Source organism: Notamacropus eugenii, chromosome 3 (genome assembly GCF_028372415.1).
Source record: "Notamacropus eugenii isolate mMacEug1 chromosome 3, mMacEug1.pri_v2, whole genome shotgun sequence".
NCBI lineage: Eukaryota > Metazoa > Chordata > Mammalia > Diprotodontia > Macropodidae > Notamacropus > Notamacropus eugenii.
The window spans coordinates 17,794,910-17,819,536 of NC_092874.1; the positions used below are offsets into that span (position 1 = coordinate 17,794,910).

Here is a 24,627-nt window from a genome sequence, read left to right on the forward strand (position 1 = left end):
AAATTGGGGGAACTACCTGGCTTCCTTCTTTTCCTTATGGTCATCCAGCAGAAGACAGGTGAGTTATCAGGGGAATTCAAAGGGGCAACTATATGGGGGTATGGGCTAGGCCAGATGGACACCATGATTTCTTTCAACTTCTGCAAAGCCTTTCTGGTCCATTGGATGCTTGTGTCCTGCTGCTAGAAGAGCTGAGAATACGGGGACAATTCCATATCTCAATAAGACTAACCAATCAAATAAACAAACAAAACCCCCAGCTCAACAGCAGCACAGACTCTATGGATATTTTAGCAAATGGACTTTTTTTTTAAATCCCACCAACCAAAAAATCATCACCCTTTTTAGACCCCATTGAATCTTAATTAATCTTAATTAAGCAGGTCCATCAATATATAGGTCTTGAACAGACATCACAAACTGTCAAGGCTCCAGAGAAATGAGGAAGGTGCCCAGCCCACTGGGCAGAACCCTGTCCTGGAGCAAACGTTCGGACAAAGGTAGCACGAAACAGACAGGCACCAATGGCACCTGTGTCTGTATCGTGGCAGGGAAGATCCACACAAAAGGGATTTGAGCAGCTTTTGCTCTGTTCATTCACTAATTAAAGCAGCCCATGGCCTACCTGCTGCCAGGATATCCAACTTGGAAGCAAAGCTGCTCACTTAGAGCCATGATGTTGTCTCCTAGGTATTTTTTTTTTAATATTCTTGGATGATAAAATAACTGCTAATTCTGTTATTCAAAAAAAAAAAGTTAAACTGAAAAATTCTAAGCACTTTGTGAAACAAAAGCCATTTGTACTAGATGGCAAAGGTGAAACACTCAGCCCCTCTGCACACGTTTCTGTTCTAACTGGAAGGCAATTCACAGATGCAAAAAATCATTCATGAACACCACAGATCAAATGTGCTGGAAAAATGTAAAATGGCCAAGCCTTGAAGCAAATATATGGAAAACCGGTCTTGTTCTGATCCAATGTTGTAAAAGATACACTATGGCCTCTGCAGGGTGCCTCACCTCTGGCCCTTCCTTGGGTTTCACCCTGGCCTCCTGGGCTCTGGGACATGACTTTTACTAGGCCTCCCTCCATTATCTCCTCAGCATGGCTGGGGGCACAGATCCATCTCTTCTCATCCAACTCTTACTCTGCATACTGTCTGAAACACATCTACACACTCAAGTTGCCTAGCTAATTCTCCATTCTCCATCAACAAACAGTTCTGCTTGGTTTTGCCTCTGAGGAATGCCCCAGTGATGGGGACCCCTGGGTGACCTCTCTCCCCTCACCATCATCTTTCAGCTTCCTTCCGGTGCTGTCTTATCCCATCAAATTAGAAACTCCCTGAGGGCAGGAATTATCTTTTTCTGATTTGTAACCCTGGCACTTAGCATAGTACCTGGCACATAGTAGGTACTTAATACATCTTCAGTGAATTGAATTGAATATGTTCTGACTCAGAAAAAAATGGGCCATCTAGATATTTCAGTAGAAAGGGATTTGACAAAAGGAAATTTTTAAGTAGATTCTGGAGAGAAGGATGTCAGGGAGTGGTAGGCAAAATTTACTATAGTATTTACAAATAATCCTTGTATGTTGCAAGTATATAAAGACCAAATCTTGAAGGCTTAAAATAAATAGTTCTCTCAGTATTAGGTCTTTTATAGGGATAAGGGGGCAAATTTCTCCCACACGGATACCGGAAATGTGGCTAACAAAAATAAAAGAAAAACCTCTTCGTATGGAAGAAGGCCAGAGGGTGCTTTTCCTTGTTTGTTTGTTGGGTGAAGAAGACTTTGGTTTATAAGGTCTCACCCCAAGGACTTCCATGGCACCAAATTATAAATTTATCCCTCTTGGAAACAGGGCTCCCTGCCAACCTTTGGGACCTGGGACTCCAGAAGCAGGTACAGGCTCCAAAGCTACAAGCTTGTGCCATTTGTCAAAAGCATTTCCTGTCCCCTCCCTAAAACCTCACTGCTCAAATATTCAACTTTGAAGGAGAATAGGAAAGAACCAACTTGATATTTTATAAACTTCTGTCATATTTTTTGATTAAAAATAAATGTTACATTGTGGTTAAGGATATTTCAAACGCTATTTGAGAGCTTCTCTCCACATAATTAAATAAAGCAATCAAACATGCAAATTTAATGATATTCTCTACCAATTAAAGGGACAATCAACAGATAATAAGCTGTTTTATGGTTTTAACTTATGGGAATGCATTTATTTAAAGGGCAGAGAGTGTTGAAATCAGATGCAAACTTTCATGGGTAGCTTAGGCAAGAGAAAAGTGTTAACTATTTAAAAGCTAGTTGCAAGAAAATATACTGTACTGCAACAGATGTAGTGTGATCACGTGGCTTACACAAGGACCCCAGATTTTCTTAAAGAAGCAATTGAGAATTAAGTCATCTCTCGTAGAATTCATGAGTATTCAAATTTATCATCGGTCCGTTTCCTTAGCTTTAAAAATTCATTTCTGGCCAGGCACTCACAAGGAAAAACAGAGCAGACAAAACACGGTACTTGGCCTCTTTGCCCTGGAGGAGCGTGGCTCCCAGGTGCCTCTCAGCAACCCACATTGATTCCACAATGTTTCAACAACTGATTTTGTACACTCACTGATGGACGACACACGGTGACAAAAAACCAACAACACAAGAAGCCCAGCCTCAGAAGCAGCACGGACCTTCTGGGTCTTTTCAAGAATAAAAGAATTAAAAAACAAGCACCCTGCCCCCACACACTCACAAAACGCCAGCAAACCCCAATTCTCCAGCGCGCCCTCCTGAGTCTTCCTGAGAGCAGATGTCACAGCAAACAGACCAGAGGCCCTGCCACACTGAACTGGGAAGCACAGAGGAGGAATGAGTTTGGGAGCACTGAAAAAGGAAAATAAGAAGCCCTGGTTTCTTCACTCCCATTCCACACACCCTGATTCCTCCTGAAGGTAAAACTCTATCTTCAGAGCAGATTCCAAATCCAACACCTAGGCCCTTGACCTTTGTTTCCAAGAATGTCCTCAGCAGTTTTCAGTAGCTCCAGTTTCCTCTTATGAAAATTATGCTGTGCGATAGGCACGATAGGGTTATCTACAAAGAGGTCAGCACGGCCATACAATTCAGAGCAACGTACACAGGCTAACATCTTGGTCTGGGAATTCAATCATTCCACCTGCTGCATAACGCCTAGATACATATGCCTTTCTAACTGCATTCAGGTAAAGTTGTTTAACCATATAAGTCTCTCTTTCTTTCTCCCTCCCTCCCAGTTAGGGAATGGTCTGAGGCAAGGATGGGGAACCTGAGGCCTTAAGGTCGCATATGGCCTTCTAGATCCTTAAGTGCAGCCTTTGGCTATGTGGCCTTCTAGGCCTCTAAGTGAGGCCTTTCGACTGAATTCAAATGGGCTTAGGTCTAATCCATACCGATGCAATGCATGAGCATTTATTAAGGATCCTGCTGAAACACATCCAAGCATAACAGAAACACTGTTAATATTTAACATGAAGTAAGCTGTCAAAAATGTAGTCAGCAGTGAAAATGCTGTGATACAAGTGAAATTACGGTGTGGTGTTGTCTCTGGAGATGATGAGCCCTTCTGCGATGAGATCCTCTCTCTTAAGAACAAACAACTTCTGTCACACGTTCACATCAGAGAGGCAGTACACAAGTCAATAGGATTAAGATGGGTCTCATGGCGATGAGGAGGAGGAAGAGAATTTGTCCATCAATCCCAGAATAGATTCTTGAATAGAAAGTCTTTGTGGGAATGGAATGAGTTTCCTTTTTGAAAACAAATGAAATTTACATGGCTTGACAGGGAAGGCCTTTTTGCAATAAGAATGACACTATTCCTCTGTTACAAAATGCCCTCAGTCTTGGAGACCAGGACAGCTTAGAAATGGGAATAGCAATTTGTTGTTGAAGCCCACTGTCCACGAACAGGCAGGCCCATTAAGGCACCCAGCCCAATGCCAAGCACACAGTAGGAGCTGCTGATATGGAATTAAAGTCAGTCTATTCAGTCTTTGCATTGCTAGCTAATTGTCTACTGAGGAATTTGACATCTAGTCAAGGAAATCCTTTCAGCACATGAAGAAGAGGAAAGCATTAGCAAAACCTAGAGAACCTATGAGAAGCAAAAAAAACCCCAAAATAAAACATTTGAACATGACAAAAACAAAATTAACTAGTAATTAAAGCATACCACACCTGCAGATCAGTCTCTTGCCCTCTCAGTTTCTACCGATTCTTGCAGAGGCTAAGCAGGCAAACGTGAATAATCATGAAAATGCTTATCATTTTTTAGTTCTTGTCCATTCATTTCTTTATTTGGGGTCAATTTAGTTGATGGTTTGGGGGTCACCAAACCCTAAATGTTAAACTTCTGCATTTCTATTCATGTCTCCAGTGTAAGTCGCAGAGCTAAAGCTGAGGCACTGCTTTAAAGATGTTGACTCAAAGGATGAAGAAAAATCTTGAGCGTTGCTTCTCTGGACAGACTAAAACACTAGTGTATGGATCGCCTGCCATCCCAGACTGCTGGAGAGATGCTATGGAGACTGCTTTTCTGTCTGGTCCTCAGATTCTCAATGCCAGGAGGTCAATGATACACATATCAGGACTGGGTTTCAACCCTCTATCAGCCCTCGCAACCAAGGAATCCCGAGAGCTACAGCTCCTAGGGATGGTCTCTGGAGCTCTCACATGCCAGCCTTTAAAGTGTATTTCTTACTTTACAGGCATGACTCATGCCATGCTGAATGTGAACAAATGACAGCCAGAATTCGGGTTGCTTGTTTCATTTCCGAAGGTGGAACGTGATATGGCTGGCACCGACTTCAATAAAATGCATTTGCTCCTGGGGGTCCAGGGCATACATATCTAGAAGGACAAAGTACAGGCTTCACTCTTTCAGAAGGCAGGTCAGCTGGGAGGATCAGCTTCCTAAGAGTATTTAGTTGCTGGCTTTAAAGCCCTGATTAATAAGAGCAGGTACTTACTGACTCACAAAATGTCAGTGATGGATCTAAGCTCTCATCACTAGCTGCTGCAGCAAGTGCCACCACCCAGCAGAGGGGAGGCCCTCAGTGCAGCGGAAAAGAGCAGCTTATGTTCCTTCTAGAGTCATCAAGCTTGACGGAATTCAGGCCTTCCTTTGCTCTATGGTGGTCAGTGTGTGTAGGCTGTAGCATGTTACCAACGAGGAGACAGGAAAGCCACCATGCTGGACATATGTGACCAACACATGCACACACTCTCAAAGGGTTTCTTCTTCTTTGATTTGCTGTTGTACAGAGCCTTGCTTTTTCTAAGAGGTCAGTTTTTAGCATAGTTTTTCTTAGGTGGATAAGAAGTTTCAGGTGAGAAAGGGGCTACAGGAAGTCGAACAGCATTGAATGGCAAACCAAACACGAATATGGAGCTCGTGAGTCTCACCCTAACTCTCACCTTCCTATTTATTCACTACAAAAGCAGCAGACAGATTCTTTCATTACAGCAAGTGACTACTGTACAGGCAAGGTCCAAAGGAAGTACCAGGAGCTTTGCCCATTTGTGTCATGTGTAACTATACAGAGTCATTTTTTGTAACAGTATCCACATCACGAGATTTTAATCCTAGGCAATAATGAGTTCTCACTCAGATTTATCTAGACCTATAAAACCCTTTCACCACAACTCCAGGAGGGAACTAACAAAAGATACACACCCCTCCAAACACAAATTACAATCTCAGTCTATCCTCAACATTGTCAGTTTGTCTGAAGACCCCCTCCCCTCCCAAAGCTAACAGCTGGCTGTAGGCCATTGGATATGCTAACTCACCAAGGGGGAGTTACTACATCTGCTTCTGAGGTTTACTCAAAATTCCAGACCAAACTTTTGAAATATTGTTTGCTTTTACCTTGTTTCCCATTCAGAGTCCACGATCAGGTTGGAACTATGGACACGTAGCTTTTATATAATTTCCTTCACCTTGATATTTCACCATTTGGAAGGAGGGACCTATATAAAAGTCTTTCCTGAAGTCCAATATTCTTGGGATATGCAAATCCTATTTTCTATCTTTAAGACTGCCAAAATGGTCAGGAGCTGGAAATTTTCTCAAGAAAGACAGGCAACCAAAATCAACCTCAATGGTTATTTTTTTTTCTTAAAACAAACACTGACAATGTACTGTAGATGGTAACAGGCCTCCAATATTCTGGGCACACTACTGGACGTAGGTCCAAATTAGACACTATTAAAAAAAACGTTTTATATATAATGGTTTGGGTCTGAGGTGGTTTATATAGAAAAGTCAGTTTTAAAAAGTAGTCTCCTTAAGCAATAATAGAAAATATGCACCATTTCCCCCTTTTTCTTTTACTGTTGAATAAGGATAAAGAAAAGCCAAGAAAAGCTTATAAAACTTAGTCAGATTCTATTAGTTATTTTTATTTCACAAAATTGGAATGTGTATAAATGACATATATGTGTGTGTGCGTGCACATGTGCATGTGTTCGTCCTTCATTGCCGAAGAAGACCATGCCATCAGAGAAATGATGACATGACTTGCACTTGACTTTGTTTTGAGGGAGGGAGGGCTGTGCAGGTCACCAGCCTCACTTCTCCTCCAGAGCCATCTGAATCCAGTGACCAGATATGCAATCCTAACCATCAAAGTCTGCCTATTTATTTCCCCGAGATCTATTTTTGTGGACTTTTCTTCTCCTGTATTTCCCCAGAATTGTTCATGAACACTTAAGGAATTCATTCACATTTTATTATTCTAAACAAATGTTCACATTTTATTAACATACAGGCAATCATGAGGAAGCCTCAGGTCAAATAGATATGTACCCTTTCTTCTGACAGATCTTTCTGTCTGCATCTTCCCTGCTGGGTTATGTGTTGGGTTCTGTTTTCTACCAATGACCTCCCCCTGCTCCCCGAACAAAAACTGTTCCATTTCAAGGCCAGAGGACACACAGACTCTAACATGCAATTACTGGATTTTTCTGTACTGATAAAGAACAGCCTCCTAATATGACAAGCCAAGCTGCACCAAACAGAAGCTCAAAGAAAGCAACAAGCAAGTTCCTGCATTTGTTTGCTATTTGATTCATGTTGGAATGTCAATATAAAAAAATCTCCATATTCATTTTTATTAACCATTTTATCGGGAAATGGGCAATTAAACCAAAAAGGATTCAATTTTCTAGTATATAAAAATACACTGTGATCTGATACATGGGATTGGACTGGTAATAATGACTGACATTGGTACAGCCCTTTAAAGTCTGCCACACTTACACGGGTTTCATGACAGTCCTAGATTTAATGCAGGTCTTAGTGTAGGTGAGATAATGGAGGCTTAGTTAGAGTGGTTTAGTGACTGCCTAGGGTCACTACAGGCAGGATGGGAACCCAGGTCTTCCTGACTTGAAGCCAACACTCTCGACCATTCAGCCTTACAGGAATAACTATAAAGGAGTGGATTCCCCTTTGATCTCTAGCTTCTGGAGCTGCCCAATGCCCCAGTGTACAAGCCCTCGCTCCATCCCCACACTGCCTTGGCCCTTATGCCTGTTCCTCTCAGTTCTCCCCCTCGTGTTGTTCCCCCAGTGTCCTGATCCAAACCTGCTTGTCCCCTGCTACTGTGCTCTTCCCACTCCGTGATGAACAAAATTTCTTTTATCTTAAATCTTTTGATTTTTCACTCCTTTCATCTTCTGGCACTGATCAAGACATAGCTCCTTCCTGATAACACTATTTTCCTCAACACCTTTTCAAGTGTTGGTTATATTTTCTCTCCTACCCAGCCCAAAGTCACAGATTGTAGTTACTGGGAAAGTCAGAACGCTCCCTGCTCCCCTTCGCCATTTCCAGATTCTCCCTTTGCCACTAACTACCACTTTATAGTCTACTATATAAATTTATCACCCAATCCGGATCCCGAAGGCTGTCCCCAACATTCCCAGGATGTTCTCTTCCTGGCTCACAGACTCTCTCTTCATCCTAACTTCTGTGCTCATATCAGGAGACCACAATATATGGAGATGCTTCTTCATATATTCCAACTACCCAGTTCCCAAATAGACTCACTCTCCATGACCTTCTTTTCCACTACATCTCAGCTATTCCCAGAGACAGCCTACCCTTTTATTTTGACTGAAGTGTTCCATTTCCATGTTAATGAAATCCAAAATTCCTTTGCTTGATCACAGCCTTTCATCATTCTCTTTTTCCCTCTGCCAAATGACCCTTCACCCTACTCTGTGTGTTCACTGTAACCTTCACTCTGTCCACACGGACTGAACTGAAAAGTCCTTTCCTTGGCCATCATTCCCACACCAGTTCTCCTCTCCTCTCTCCTATATCTCAGTCCTTTGGTCAATCAGTTCCCTATAATCAAGTCTCTCACTGACCACCAACCCTAGATTCCTAGGCTACCAAATGGAGGTATGGACATTTCATCAAACTGTGCTCATTGGATCTACTACCAATTTGTTAAGCAATTTCAAATCAGCCCTCACTGCAGCAAAGCGATCCTCTTACCCCTTCCCAAAGGATTTGCTCTCACCATCCCCACAGCATCTATTCAGAACCTTTTTAATTCTACTTAAGTGGCCCCCTGGCTCCTGACCTTCTCTGCTGAGGATCTTGCTTCATAATTTGTAGAAAAAACTGAGGTCCTTCACTGAGAGATATCCCTTCAGCCCTCTTCTTCACCTCACATCACTCAAACACTTTCCAATGGTCTCTTCTTTAATTCCAGCCTCACAAGAAAAGGTGGCCTTTTTCTTGCCAAAGCTAAGCCTCCACATGAGCCTTGACCTCATTCAATCCTATCTTCTCCAGCAAAATCATCCCTTCTTTGGACCTTCTCTGCCTCTTGGCCTCCCACACTTCAGATACCTCCATACAGGGGACAATCTTTTGTCAGGTTCAGGGATCTTCACACTAGTCTTGGGAGGTGAATGCAGAAGGAAGATCTGATGCGTCGCAGACCACCATGATGGATGGATTGATGATGGATGGAGGGAGGGAAGTAAGAAGGGAGGGAGATGTCCCGCCAAGGGGGGCCATAGGCCTGACACATTAAACAAAGGGCATGCTGCCACAATAGAGTCTGTATGGGAGGCACAGCACCCCATTTGTCCTCTGCTCTGCAGACCACACCAAGAATGTGGTCACATAGGGGTGCCCCGATTTCAGAGGGACGTTGACAAACTGGAACATGGCTAGCAGAAGACAGCCAGGATGATGAAGCGATACAAGATTTCACCACATAAGCTATGGTTAATGTACCTGGGGATGTTGAGATTGCAAATGGGAAGATTTAGTAGAGAACACAATGGATGTTTTCCAGTACCTGAAAATCTGCCATGTGAAAAAGAGATTAGTCTTATTCCCTCGAGCATGCCGGGCCCAAATAGAAATCAATCACTGGACGATGGGGGTAGGGGGTAGACTTTGGTTCAATTTAAGAAACAACTTCCTCACAATTAGAGTTATCTGAAGACAGAATGGACACCAGAGCTCTGAGCGTCCCCTATTACTGAACAAAGCCCTGGCTGCTACCTGAACATCTATCCGGGATACTGCAGAGCAGAGTTGCAATCAAGCTAGGGCACACGGACTCTAAGACTCCTCTTCACTTAGATTCTAACACTCTTAATTCTTTTATATGAATATTTTAAAAATACTCATTGGAGAGTACAATTGAGGCATCCCAATCTGACATAGTACAGGTTACTAGAGCTAAAAAATTGAGAGCAGACAAAAGAACAGACATCCACACAGAACCCTACCATTTCAGGAGGGAGTTTAAGGATGTAAATCAATGAACACACCACAATGGAGAGACCAAGAGAAACCCCTCAGCCAACAAACCTATAATCTCTTTCCTAAACAGAAAGATGGGGCAGTCAAGAGTAACACAAATCTGAAATACAGACTTGTTCGTAAAAATCTTACAGGATGATAGATGGCACAATGGATAGAGCACTAGACTTGGAGTCAAGAGGATCTGAGTTCAAATCCTGCCTCAGACACTTACTAGCTGTGTGACTCTGAGCAAGTCACTTAATGTCTGCCTCAGTTACCCCAGCTGTAAAATGGGGTAACAGTAGTAGCAGGATGGAAAAGTTTACAAGCAGCATTGTGTGATTTAAAAAAAAAAAAAAAAGGAGAAGCAATGAAGGGAGGACAAGAGTTAAGAAAGCTTAGGGAGAAACTCATCCAAGCAAAGTCCTTCTGACCCCTCCTAAGATTGGGCCTGAAAAGAAGACAAGTAGATGAGAATGGGAAAGACAAACTCTCTCCATCCATGAAAGGGGAGCTGCCATATCTGGACTCCAATATCACAGAGATGCTCTAAGAGCAGTGGACAGAGCACCAAACAAAGGGAAGGGGAGAATTGGGCAGGCAGCACGCAGCACACCCAGAGGCCCCAGGCCTCTCTGAGCCTTCTCTGCTAAGCGCGGACGCCTCCATCCCCAGTGCACACTCTCACACTGGATGAGTCCCACCCCCTGCAGCCCATGCCTCTGACTGGACAATTCTTCCCAGGAAGTCTGGGCCAGCTGTGTCTTTCGTCCTTCTTCTCCAGAATCTCTCTCCCATGCCCCCTGTATGGACACCTCCAACAAAACATAAGTTGCTTGAGGGCAAGGGCTGCCTTCCTGTTTGTATGTGCATCTCCAGCCCTTAGCACAGTGCCTGGTACATAGTAAGAACTTAATAAATGTATACTGCCCTGACAGAGGAGATCTATCATCGAAGGTGACAATTCTGAGGCATGAAAGGATTCATTCTCAAGGTATCTGAAAGAGGCAGGGAAGGAATCCTGGACTTTAATGTCACTAAAAAAACAACCAGAAGAACGCACCTACTTTCCATTCTCCAAGACGTGTTTTATGAGAATGCTCTCCCCTTACCCCAGGGGCATCTCTGATGAGGGCAGAAGAAGCACTATTAACACAGCTTGCCATTTACCCCAGGGGTTGAAAGAGTACCAGAAAAAACAGGCCATCCCACTGTGCTTCCTGGCCCTGCCAACCAGAATGACGCCACGACCATACTGACCCTGCCAACCAGGATGACCCTGCCAGGGAAGTGAAGTTGGCCTGGGGAGCTCTAAACCTCAGCTCACTTTCTCTTGATAGTCCAAAAGCATTTTAAGGGAACTTTGAAAAAATGGCACTCTGGGTCTTCTTTAGAATTCTCACTAGTCAAATAAAAAAGGCAAAAGAAACCATTTTTCCTCTAGAGATTATATTAAAATTAAAGACTGACCAGCCACCATTCCTTGCGCAAGGCAGCTGAGGAAGTCACTGTGCACAAAGCCTGAACCTAGAGTCAGAAAGACATGAGTTTAAGTGCAGCCCCAGACTCTAACTAGCGATGTGACCCTGAGCAAGTCACTTATCCTCAGATTCCTCATCTACAAAAGGAATGATAACAAGCGCATCTGCCTCCCAGGAGTGTTGGGAGGAGATGAGATAAGATACAGTATGAGACAAGATAGTATGAGATGCAAAGGATAAGATAAGATGACATAAGAAGAGTAACGCATTTTTCTAAGTGCCCGGCACATACTTAAGTGCTACGTAAATGCTAGCTATCATTATTACTAGGGATAAATCTCTGCTGAATTGGACTGAAGACTAAAACAGAACACACTGCAGATGATAAAGAAAACAAGGCAATTCTGGATTTTGGCAGACTAGTGTATTTCAAAGGGTTTAAAAATAGCCTACAAATAATCAGAGGCAAAATCCCACAAAATAGTAACATGAAAAGAGAATGATGACGCTTAGTGTCTGACCTGAGTCTACGCTGTCCAAAAAAATGGAGACACACCCATGAGCCACACACCTGGTGACGGAATGAATTCTGAACAAAAAGTCAATCCAAGTGGCTTTCATCTATTTTTATGAAAATTACAGAAGGGCTAAGACTTGATTGCATATGGGGGGCCTTGCTTATAGGACACCAGACGCTGTAAACACTGAGGAAGGAGGTGTAGTGGTAGAGTCTAAATGGGAGGGAAACAGAAGAAATGTTTAGCCTTCTCACAGCGCCCACAAAGAACTCTGAGCCCTGGAGCCTGTTTTGTGAAGGGAAAAACCCTCCAAAGGAAACTGTGGAAGCCTCATCCCTGGAAACATTACAAACCAGATGGTCCAGGGTAGCAGGAAACAGTCACAGGAGAGCAATCCTTCAGAAGGTGGAGGCCCAGGCTGGCTTTCTATGTCTCTCCTCTGAAAGGATTAGGGTTTCCTTGCATTTCTAAGTTCTTCCATTCAAACCAAAGCAGTGGGTCAATGGACAGTGAATGCATGCCTGCTTACTTCGTGTACCCTGTGGAGGGATCTGCTCTCAGGCAGCTCAGTCTGGGGACAAACCCAGACAGCACCAACCTTAAAGCAAAGCTAACCACAGCAGCCTGCGTTAAATGAGAAGCAGACCAAAGATGCTCCAAGAAGAGGAAGTGATTCCTCTGGGCTCAGGGAGCCACGAAGAATCCATGGAGGGACTCTGGATCCTGAAGGGCATCCTGTAGATGGGGACAGGTTCAGCTTAGGGAAACAAAGAGCCTTCTAGAAGGCAGAAACAGTGAGCCATGCACAGACAGCAGCAGCATTGTACCCAAGGCATGTAGGTCCACTAGTGTCTCAGGACAGAGGGTCACACATGGGGAAGGGGATACTGGGTCTGCTCCACAAGGCACATGCTGTACAGGGCACTTCATCTGGGGGTTCAAGGGGACCTTGGCCTCTTCTCATCTAGCATCTGACCTTCATGTTCTGGCACCCACTCATCTCAGTCTCTGGACTTCCTCTCTGCGTCCTTGTTAGCAAACTTTCCAGGCCAGAGATAAGCCTGGGAAGAGCAGGAGGTTTGCTCTTCTGATTGGTGAGCCCCAATCCCAGAGTGCTTGCTGTGTTATACACAGGGGACTCCTGCCATGCTCCTTCCATTCTGGACATCCCTCTGTCCCACTACTGGGATTCAATGGGGCTTTCTTTCCTCCATGGTTGCCCTCTTTCACTAGAATTTAAGATCCTCAAGTGCAGGGACCAGTTTGTATGCTTGCATTCATATCCCCAGAATGAAGATGGCGCCTATACAAGAAGCAATTAATAAAGGCTTTTTCTACAATTCTGACCTTCCTATGATTCCATCTGGCTCCACAGCTTGACAACCACTTTATATAATTCTTGCTTTAACAAAAAAGTCAGTAATAGCCTAAGCAAAATGACAAACAAAATACTGGCCCAGACTTTGGGTAGATATGCTCCTAACCCAAAAGGGCGCCAGAGGATCAGGCATGACATATCTAGGTGACCAAAAGCAAGATGGGGCTCTTTGTGACCTTACTGGCCTCCATATCTCCTGGAGATGTGTATGTGTGTTCATAAGGGTGCCTTTGGGCATGTGTGTGCTCATGAAGGTCCTGTGGAGAGATGCTGTAACATTCTTCTCTTGGGGATGGAGACACCATGTCTGCCATTCTCACAGAGTTCTCTTCTGCATGTGGAGAAACAGAAGCCACTCTAGGGACACTTTCCAGGTTGGTCTGTATTTTAAAGTACTGGGCTCAGCAAGCCCAAAGATGCAAACAGTCACTTCCAGCACAAAATCCTTGGCCAGTAGAATTAGATCACCTGGGCTATATTCTCTATCACAGCTCTAACAAGGGGTCAAATTAATTATGTTTCTAAAAACCCACTTCTCCTTAGTCAATATGAAACATTTAGGCCAGCACACACATGTGTCCGTGCACACGTGTCTGTGCACACATGTGCTCCATCCTCTGGCAGAACTTCCTCATGATATTCTAGGTGAGGAACCACCCTGTCATTTGGATCATTGGGAAGTAGGTGGAAAGACCTGGCAGTAATCCTGGACTTTACGTCCAGCCAGAAACACATCTCATATTATATCACAAGGCAACATTACTCCATTTAACTTAATAATTCAGCTAGCAGCCCCTTCAGATAAAGATTAGAAATGCTAGCTGATTTTGTAGTGTAAGAATGTTGAAATGCTCACCTGATAAGCCACGTGGAAGCCCACAGGCATTTTTTAAACTGCATTCCACAGAAGGGCACCCCCAGATAAATTCTCCAGTGAAGCCAGGGTCTCATTAGCACCCTGTCATGATTGGGAATCGAGCCAACTCCAACTGCTCCGGTGCCTTCAGAGATTTTCACATTAACCTGGTGATATGTACGACCCTTCATCAAAAAGCCCAGAGCTCATTTGTAAGACAGCTTCTTGATTAGTTTTTCATCTGTGCCCACTTATTTGCTAAAGATACCTACAAATGTAAATGCTCAGACACCTTTGTTTATGTCCAACAGGTACTTCACCGGGAAAATCTTGGCAGATGCCAAGGAATATTAAATTTCATTTTAGATTCAGATATTTCCAACAAATAAATTTGAAATTTGAATGGCCAGAGGACAAACAGCCCTTTTTTGGCTCAGGACAAGTGACTCCATCATGACGATAAAATGAATTCACCCTTTTACACAAGAGGCTAATGGCACTGCGGATCTGTCTTCCTCTTTTTCATGCTGCCCTGTCTTCTCCATCCCACTCACCAGAAGACATTTCAGATTCAATTCCCCTGAAACCTACAGATTTAAAAGGCTAATGGGTTGTTGCAATTTCTGTTACTGAGCTGAACCCAGTCAGTGTCTGTCTGGAGAATCCATTTTTCGGCACAACTTCCTGCCATTAAAAAAAAATTGGCAAGAAGGCTAAAAAGGAGTCAAGCTGAGCCTGATTTCTGCAGCAATTTTCCAGGCATAAAATTCCTTCTTTCAGACTCAAACCTATACCAAAATATTCCTCTGTTGTCCTTTCATGAAATGGAATAAACTTTGAATTCTGAACTCAAGGCCCCAGCCAAGACTCTTCTAATGACCTACTTAATTGTGCACATTTTGGTCACAGCACAAGGTCGGCCATGGACACCAAAACTTAAAAAGCAAATATTGATTTGTTATAGCAATGCTGCAATTTCTGAGGAAGCTTGATGTGCCAATTGCCATATCCTAATGAAGCAATAACACTAACAGAGCCATGTTCTGCTGAAATATCAAAATGCCTCTAGGGTCTCGAGGTGTTTGAGAAAAAGCCAAATCCTTCAGTGATCTCCAGCCTCCCAGCTATTCTGTGGATTTTCTTAACTGTCCCCCTCAAGTGAAAAGAAATCTTAGATATTTAGTCTCAGTCTCTTACGACATTAGTTAATAATTCATGAACAAAAAATTAAAGAGTAAGATGTAGCTACTGTAATAAAGCTATTCTGACTAAAAAACAATTTCAGGGAAACTCTTGACATTCCCATAGAATTACGAACATCTTTCACCAGATCACTTCTGAAGCTGTTTTCCTCTTTCTTCTATTTTACTTTATGACAGGATCACAAGGACTTTGACTGCCACGTTAGTGGTGGAAGGCTCCCCTCCTCCTTGTCAATCTGTCTAATCCAAATCCAACTTTATTAAAAAGCTTGGTGAGGAAACTTACTCATGGTGTGCAAACTCATCAGAAGTTAGAAATTCTCCCTGGGAACGAATGGCAGTCGTGGCAAATTCTGAGCATTGAATCTTGTCAGATTGTAGGGAGGCTTGGCATATGAGCGAGGAAGCAGTGTTTGTGAAACGTGGGTGATGAACACACAGCTAGCTGTCTTCACATGCAATGCTGAGAACTGAAATGTTCATGTGACAAAGAAACACTAAGGGGTGAACTCAATGCTTGGGCTGAAAAGGAAGTGGCTTCTTCTTTAACAATAAGGGAACTTTCTGGTTTGGGGCAGTTAACCAAAACAATAGAGGTGACTCTTTGGCACTGAGGAGACTTGTGTGACATCCCTCGGAAGCACCTTGGCCACAGCTCACTCAAGGTCTACCAGCTCACTAAGCTGAGCAGAAGCCAGCAACAGGACCAGACACCCCATAGCTGCCTGTGACGGGTTTCCCAGGAGCACTGCCTACAGGGGGCTCTGGCTGGCCCACTCAGCCTGTGAAGGGACAGCCTCCCAGCAAGGACCAAAGTGGAGAGATGTAGGGAGGAATCAATCATTTTAGTGGGTGATGAGGCCAGGGAGGCAGGAAGGAGCAAAAAGAAGCTGTTTTCAAGGCTCTGGGCTAACTTTCTATGAACTCTTCCCTGGGATGGATTACCCGAAGCCTTTATTCTGAGAACGGTCTTTGAAACAGCCAGGCTGCCCCTCAGGAGAAAGACTGTCGCTGACGCTGATGGCTACACTGGGTGACCATCAGGACACACAACTTACAAACACATCATAAAAGGACCACAAACTGAGTTTGAAAAGTTCAGGAACAGAAGGTAGCTTCAGTCAAAAGGGTCAAGGTGGTTTGCTTTTAATACACATTATGAAAAATAGTTTGCCTGGCAGTCTAGTATAGTTGGCTTCTCCTGTTGGGAGCGAGTTACTCCAGCAACTCAAAGAGAAACACTTGCTCTTATGAAGCCAGACACAGTGCAGTGCTTGTGGTGGCAAATGTCACATCTAAGAACACAGTAGCCTCTCACTTTACGTGCCACTGTTCACAAACAGACTGCCCAGGCCCGCCTAGCCAGAAGGGCTGCCTCGGGCCACTGAGGCTGTGCTCAAACGTCCCCTTCTTCGGCTGTCCCAGAGAAGGCCGAGAAGCTCAGAGAGCAGCGTAGAATGAAACGACATGCAGGTTTCTTTCTCACCTAAGACCCAGCTCTAATCGCTGATACTCCTTGTGAATGTAGAGGCCAGAGTACAAGCACCACACTGAAACTGCAAGAAACGCTGTGAGTGCTCAGTTCAGACGGCTTCTCAGAGTCCTCTAGCTGTGCATTCAGTCCTCAGGGCCTCTGCCTCTGCTTTTACCTGACCTGCACACCTGGGCAGTAGCTTGCCAACACATCAGTCTGTGTATCAGTCTATGTCAGTCATACGTAATACTACAAGCTGCAAGTCTTGGGCCCCACCTAAAACAAAGGATGGAATCAGGCTGTTTTCCTGAAACCCCTGAGAGTTCTGAGTTCAGTGATAGGTTCTCCAAGACAACACCATCCTAGAAGGCCATCTATTAGACAGAAGCTTACAACATATGGAATGCGGGCAGAACTTCTGGCTGATGCAAATTCCATAAAGCATAAAGGAAAAATGATGGGTGAATTGGTAGCAAAAACTGTTAGGCAAGTCAATTTTTAATTAAAAAAATCACCCAGCATAGACAGCATGATGCTAATGAACCCAAAGTCTCAGGAGACTGTCTGTCTCTCTGCTGGGTCTCACTGACCACAAGCCTGCACCTGAAGTGTATCATACCATGGGCCTGGCACAGGCTCAGGACGGTTGCTCCGAAAGTTTTTTCCCTTCATTATACAGAACTCACCAGGCTGTCCTGAAGCCATCAGGGAAATGATGCAGGGTGGGCAAAAAAGGAAATTATCTGAGGCACAGATGAGCCTCCAAAACCATGATATGAGAAATACCTGGCAATATTTCATAAATTTCATCATCCCTCGCCTGGCCATTTGCTGGGGGGCTTGTGATCGGAAGTGCGGGATCCACATCATCATATAATTCTCCTCTTTCATCGTCATCCTCAGGAATGACATCAGATTCCAGGTCTGCAGAGTATAAATTTCACAAAGTGTGTTTTTAAAGATGCAAAAAGAAAATCCAGATTAAAAAAATTACTTTCCCTTAAATAGACTCAGTCCTGGAACTCATTTACAAAGTCTCACCGCTCTGTTAGCTAAAGCACAAGTGAAATAATCCACTTTCTAAACTCCAAACAAGTGACCCCCAGGTGAAACAATCTGGAAAATGAGCATATTCACAAAACCTGCAAAGGGCTCTATTAATCTCATTCTTTGCTCCTTCTCACAGAGATCCCTGTGTGTTAATATAAGCATTCAGACAAGGAAACCTAGAGTCACTCTATGCTCAATAAGCTTAAGGAATGCTTTAGAATGACTCGCTTAATCGAGTGTTCTTACCTTGTAACACAAATTTCAGCTGGTGGACCCATTCCTCGGCATCTCGGGGAGTAGCTGCTGTGAACTAAGAGAGAAAACAACGGTTGAGTCACCTCTGGAGTGGAAGTGAGGGCTAATTCTCGTCCTTTCTTTGCGGGACCATTAGTAATTCTTTTCATGTCTAGTGGTACTTTCCTTGCAAGGATGCTCCTTATAATGTACAGTTAATTTTGACAAATTTACGTAATTGAAGCAGCGGATGATGGATTTGAAACTCTGATCAGCAGCTGGCAGCTGTGCAGAAAAAACCTGCTTCTCTTCATCAATGTCAAAGCCAGGAGTGATGAGCAAAATTTGCCCTTGACAATTAGAAGACACCCATGAATTTCTTTAGACTGCTGGGTACAGTTGTCTTAAAAATGGTCTTGTCAGACACCAACACACTAGCTGACAACTTAATTAACTGGCTTTCAACTGCAATCTTAGATATTTAAAACTTATTAAACTTACATTCCACATTGATGTCTAACTGATAGATCTGAGGATTGCGGAGCTGATAGGTTCTTTTACCTTGGATTTTCCCCCCACACCCTTAAATAATACAACCTACATTAACATACAGATTTTTGATAACTGCATTCTTCCTACCTTAGAATTCTTCTAAAAAAATCCCACAAGCCCATTAAAATAGAGTAGAAGAATGTTAACAGTGACATGATAGATAATATATTGGCTTGTCTTTACTCAAAAAAGATACCATTTGAACTGATTCTGGATTTTTTCAAATAAATTTCTTATTATATGAATGTTCTGTGTAAGCAAACCAGTGCTTTTTTTTCACCACCATGTCAGAGAGAGCTGTTTTACCAAAATGTTAGCATCTCTCTAAATGAAATCAGCCATTTTTATCGACCTAATTTCAAGGCAACATAAAAAGCCCAACCTGATAGATGCGCTTATCAGGAGCTGAGATTTCAAAACAGCAATCTTTCTTTGCATCCTTCCTAAGGGTATTATTCATTCTGACGTTGTATCCATCGATAGCAAATTCACCTTTCTGTTGTTTGTCTGCGAAAGATAAAACCAAAGGTACAGCTTCACTTCCAGCACCGCCTGGCAATGCCCAGCAGACTCGCTTGGATTAGAATGTTCTTTTCAGTTCACATACACTAAATTTTATTTTTTCCATTTGTGCCCTTTTTAAAGTACAATGATTATATGTTCAATGGAGGAGAACCAGTTTCATTTGTTAACTGGGAAAGTATTTGGGGTGGGGGCTTTTTGTTTGTTTTTTCAAAGACACCTTAGAGAGTCTCGAGAGAGAGGTCTGCAGATGGTGGTCTTATTTAGTCAGGATTGCATGCTTTGACACTTGTATCTGAGGAAAGCTGAGAACTGGAACTTGGAACCTGCTAGACAAGCTCACTCTAAATCAGGGTCTCTTTCAGGGTCAGTGAAGCCAGTGGGAAAACCTGTCTAGTTGGAAACTTCCTGACGCCTTTCATTCTTTCTCTCTCTCCTCTTGGAAAAAACCCTCTTAAATTACAATGGTCTGACTTGTCTCCTCTTCACCTTTTAAAGAAGACAATCATTTTGGCCCCAAAGCTTTAATTCACTCACTAAATGATCAATTTTTACAAATGTAGTCAGAGGGAGAATTTTGTATTGAAAATATCAGCTGAGGAGACTCTAAGTGAGAATTCCTGGGTTTTCATTTCTGCCAGAGCTAAAATCATCCTTTATTCTTTAAAGATACATTCACTTTGGAGGGAATTCTAAAGCAATACTCTATTTTTATGTTAGCAAAATAATGTTATAGTGAGAAGTCTACAATGAGAAGTCTTTCCTTTGGTCTCCAAGGGGACACTGGGTAACTCCTGACAGTGTCCACTGCTAAAGCAATAGGGGTGGGGGATGGGGGGTGACTCAGCAGTCCTTTGGACTTCAGGTCCCCCCACCTACCCAATTGCTTCTAATAAATTTACTGTTAAAGTGTAAGCAAACCACAAGCTCTTGGTAACTCCGTTTATCCACCTTCCAAACTATAAACAAGGCCCCATGACACCAGCTTGATGATAAATATGTAAGGAGAACACTGGTAGAACACTAAGATAATGCATACAACTCTGAGAGTGAAATAAGGTCATCAAAACACTCTGTGTTGGGAACACACAATCGCTAAAAAGGGAATTTCCTCAGTGACATAATTTAGTAGTCTGCTCCACAGAGTTCACACAAATATATCTCACTGAGCAACTATTTCCAGCTGGTCACTTAGGGACATCAAGGGGATGGAAGGGGTTAAAATGGTAAAGTGAGAAGATGGCACCTCATTTTTTCCTTCTATTTACCCCAGCGATGTGGCAGAAAGAAAGAAGGGAATGACATTTTGAAGTAATAAACCTGTCTACAGATAAGCCCAGCAGAACCTGGTAGCTACTTTCCATAACATCTTTCTACTTGGGATAGACAGATACCATCCCAACCAAGCCACAGTAAATCTATTTTGATTCTTTGGGGTGAAAGGAAGAGATCTGATGTTAATATGAGTTCTGGATAAATGAGGTTTACCATACTTAGAACGCGAAAACTTTTAAAATTAACTATCTTTATGGGTTCTTTTCCAAAATGCAATTTGTGCTTAACTCTCACTTATCAGAGTAAAGTAAAAATAACGTGGCTGTCTTATTATCCAAATCGAAGAAGATGAGAAAAGTTCCATGATTCTGTCCAAAGACGAGCCCTCTCCCTGCTTGTGTTAAAGACACATCATCCTTTCGGGTTAGTTCCCTGGATTCATAACATCAGGGTCATTCCTGACTCTTCCCTTCCCCCCGCAACACATCTACCATATCACATACTCTCCCAAAATAACTTGTCATCACCCACACTAGTAATCAATCTACTTTAACAACCAATTATTGGACTCTTGCTCCATTCTAAAGCACTGGAATTTATGAAATTCTCCAGGTATCATGGATGGATTCTATTCCCATTCCCCAATCTCTGAAAATTCACAACTTCTATAAAGGCAATAGCCATCAGAATGAAGAAAAGTAATAGCAAATTAGAATTTAAAAAGAGATAACTACACACACACATATTACTACAGAGACAGAACAAAGGAGAAGAGAGGAGGGAGAAAGTGTGTGTGCGTGTGCATGCGTGCGTGTGAGAGAGAGAGAGAGAGAGAGAGAGAGAGAGAGAGTCTGAATGGAGCAGAGTAGCCAGAAGGACACGAGTTCAAGGCTCAGCTCCAACACTGAGCAAACTTCTTAACTTCTCAGGCAACTCTTGGACTATGAGTTACCTGAGGTCCCCTCACTGACACTCTCACAGGCTGAGGCTAAACAATGATAATGTGCACTGATTCGAAGACAGAGTGTGGGGGCAGGTGAGAGAATGTGCAGCACAGCATGCGATGCCAAGATCAAAGCCCTCGCTTCTCAGTTGTGCCATGTTGGGCAAAACATTTTGTGCACTATGTACCTGCCTCTGCTGTGGGAATGAAATCAGAAAGTCTAAGCAGAAATGCTCTGCACGCAACAAAGCCCGATACAAATGCCAGATCCTGGTATTGATAGAACCTGCTACTACCCAAAATGACTCTTTCTTTCTATTACTGACTTCAAGTAAACATGATACTATCCCTGACACCATGGTGCACCTACACAGCTGTTTGATGGTGGAACGTCACCATAACATGCACAGCATTGGACATCCTTTTTCCTGTCACTGGGATCATGTGACACAAAGCTAAATTCTTCCACAATAAATCTATAGGTGAAAAGAAGGGCTTGGACCCCAGAAGGAAAACTCAAGAGACATCACCTTCACGGCATCCCACACCTTTTTCTTCCTTTGAGGGAGAAAAACAACCTCCTACCTATGTATCTCCTGTATTTCCTTTCTGTTTCCTTTAACCATCAACGAGCACCACATTTATTCCTTTCCTTTGGGCTTTTCTTCTCTCTGCTGGGTTCCTCCTTTCCCCTTTCCCTTCCTCTGGCCTCTTTCCTTTCTTTGTCTTTTCCCTTTTCAGGTATAAGACTCACATGGATCAAACCAAGCTGTTACCCTGAATTTCACCCTTGTGGGGTGTGTGGGGATGGGATGGGGGTGGACAAGAGAAAGAGCTTGGGGCAGTCTCACCATGTCCCGTACGGGCAGTTCCAGAATCCCAAAGCGGTCTTTGTACACACAATGGCTCTACCCCCACCTCTGGCCTTGCACAGCTAACCCTGGGGAGTTTTTGCTATCTTTTCTTCTCAGCTTCTTCCTTATCACACCTTCTTTTCCCTCATGAGCCTTTCTGTTTCTCTTTGTTAATGATTTACTTACAAAACTAGTCACCTCACTACTGGGTTACCAGTTGCTTGTATAGAGACATACATACATACACGCACATATAAGTAGTCTAAACACAATTAAATGCCTCCAGTAAGTTCTGAATATCCCTATGCTCATGCAAATGTTTTCAAAGTTTAGTAACGGAAAAATACCTCATCCACCCTGCAATGTTTCCTAATAAACTCTGTTATTTAGATTTAGGGAGAGTATTTTCCCCTCTGTGACTGGGTAGCTTCCACTGCTGTTAATACTAATTACTTGAGCATAGGAAGAAGAAGCTATGCCCCTTGGTCCTGAACTACACCAAAGGACTTAGACCACCTGCTTAGTCAAAGGTAACTGCAATCAAAGAGAATTTAATACTTTTTATTAGTTTAAGCAAAATTTCATTTTTTATTAAAGCCATTTTCAATGAATGCTGCAGATGAAAAAACACTAGCTCCTATACTGAAAGATACTTTGGGTCCTCTGAGTTATACTCTGAAAAAATGACAAATCATTACCATTTTAATTAAAAACAATAGCTCGGAAGACTCCTGCTTAGCATGAAAAGTCTGGCACGTGCCTTCTGGGGGTCAGGGATTTTACACCACACAGATCATGCCTTTTCCAGAGCACTGCGTGCAGTTAAGATGAAAGTCAAGGGATTTCTACACTCCACCCTACATTTTCCACTCCAGGCATTAATCTGTTCCTAACATGAGACGATGCCGTAGCCGAGAAGGAAGAATGAATGAATGGCTCATGTTGGGGGAGGAAAGGAGGAAAGCTCCCACTGATTCCTATCATTTGGCCAATACGACGCCTGCCTCCAAATTCCAAGTTCATAAGTTATTCATAATATAGGCTATCAGGCTATAACCACATGTAGCCACTCTCGAAAAGAAGTCATCCTCTCACCGCTGGGCAAAAACTTCGATCACCTCCCAGACTTCTCTGAACATGTGAGTACTAATGTTGTCACATGTGCACACATCGGGGCTGCAGGGCAACCACCCCCATTCCCAGCTCCCCACAACCTCTGACTCCTTTCCACCCACAGTATAGTAGAGATGGACAGATGAAGAGTCATGGCTGGCAAAGTATCAGGATGGTGACCAGATCCATAAGACAGCAGCTTGACACATCCTTTCTAGGAGCAGTAGCAAAGTTGATTTGATTGGGGGAGAGGTCAGTGAACCCTCAGACTTCCCTTCACTGACCATCAGCTACCTGGTGCAGGACCACACCCAGGAGATCTGAATCCAGAACAATCAAAATGAAAACGTAAATCAAAGTACAGTCAAAAGATGGACAGGGGGCAGAAACAGCTCTGATGTTACCGGTGATAACACAGCGAGCAGGGAGTGGCAGGAGTGGCATCATCTGGACGCGTAAGACCAACAGAGCAAGGCAGCTCAGTGGTTACCAAGAAGATGGATGGCCCCATTGTGGAGGGAGAGCTGGAGGACAGAACTGCTCTGGCCTTTCCTTACATTCCCGTTACTCAGAGCAATACTGATACACAGTGAGTGCTCAGTAAACATCTGAGGACTGACTCCCCTCATGTTAAAAGTACCCAAAGGAAGATCTCCAGCATGGTGGGCAGACTCTCCGGGGCTAAGTGATAATAAGGCACGGAGAAGAAGAGCACAAAATTATAAGGCCTTGAGGGGTTGAGGGAAGCATCAGTGAGGACAGACTCACACCCTGTCTCCCCCATGAAAACACGGTTCCACCTAGCATCACTGCCTCTCCCCTCATATTCCCTCACCCTTTCTTTTCCTCTCCCAATCCCTTTTTCACCCCTCCCCAAACCACAACTCCACCCAGCATCACTACCTCTCCCCTCATACTCCCTTGCCTTTTCTTTTCTTCTCCCAATCCCTTTTTCACCCCTCCCCAAACCACAACTCCACCCAGCATCACTGCCTCTCCCCCATACTCCCTCCCCTCCTCCAATCCCCGCTCTACCCCCTTCCCCCCAAACCATGGCTCCATTAAGGTGAACGTGGACCTTTCTACATGCAAATGAAAGCCCTGACTCCCTGGCTTTGCAGGACTGTGAGAGGAGCCTCATCCTATGTCAGCAGGAAAGCGATGTTCGCTGCTTCCTCCACAGGCCACGAGCACAGCTTTGGGGGTGGCCAGCTGGGTCACAAGAAAGCGCCCGGCATCACAGTGACCATCTAACAGAGGGCTGTTTTTAGGAAAGATCACACGGGCTGGTGGCTACTTCATTCTCCCGGACGTCTCAGAGTCACCTGGAATGGGGGGAGAGGAGGGGAGAG

General features: G+C 43.6%; 1 protein-coding gene across 5 annotated transcripts in view; it reads right to left on the reverse strand.

Moving 5' to 3' along the window:
* Positions 1-24,627, reverse strand: part of SKAP2 (src kinase associated phosphoprotein 2) — a 185,076-nt gene that overhangs the window by 38,886 nt on the left and 121,563 nt on the right. For all 5 annotated transcript variants that reach the window (XM_072650988.1, XM_072650987.1, XM_072650986.1 and 2 more), the window contains 3 exons: positions 18,951-19,075; positions 18,029-18,092; positions 17,519-17,656 (listed from right to left, as the gene is read on the reverse strand). In XM_072650988.1, coding sequence (XP_072507089.1) covers positions 17,519-17,656; positions 18,029-18,092; positions 18,951-19,075 — 327 coding nt within the window. The remainder of the gene's footprint in view (positions 1-17,518; positions 17,657-18,028; positions 18,093-18,950; positions 19,076-24,627) is intronic.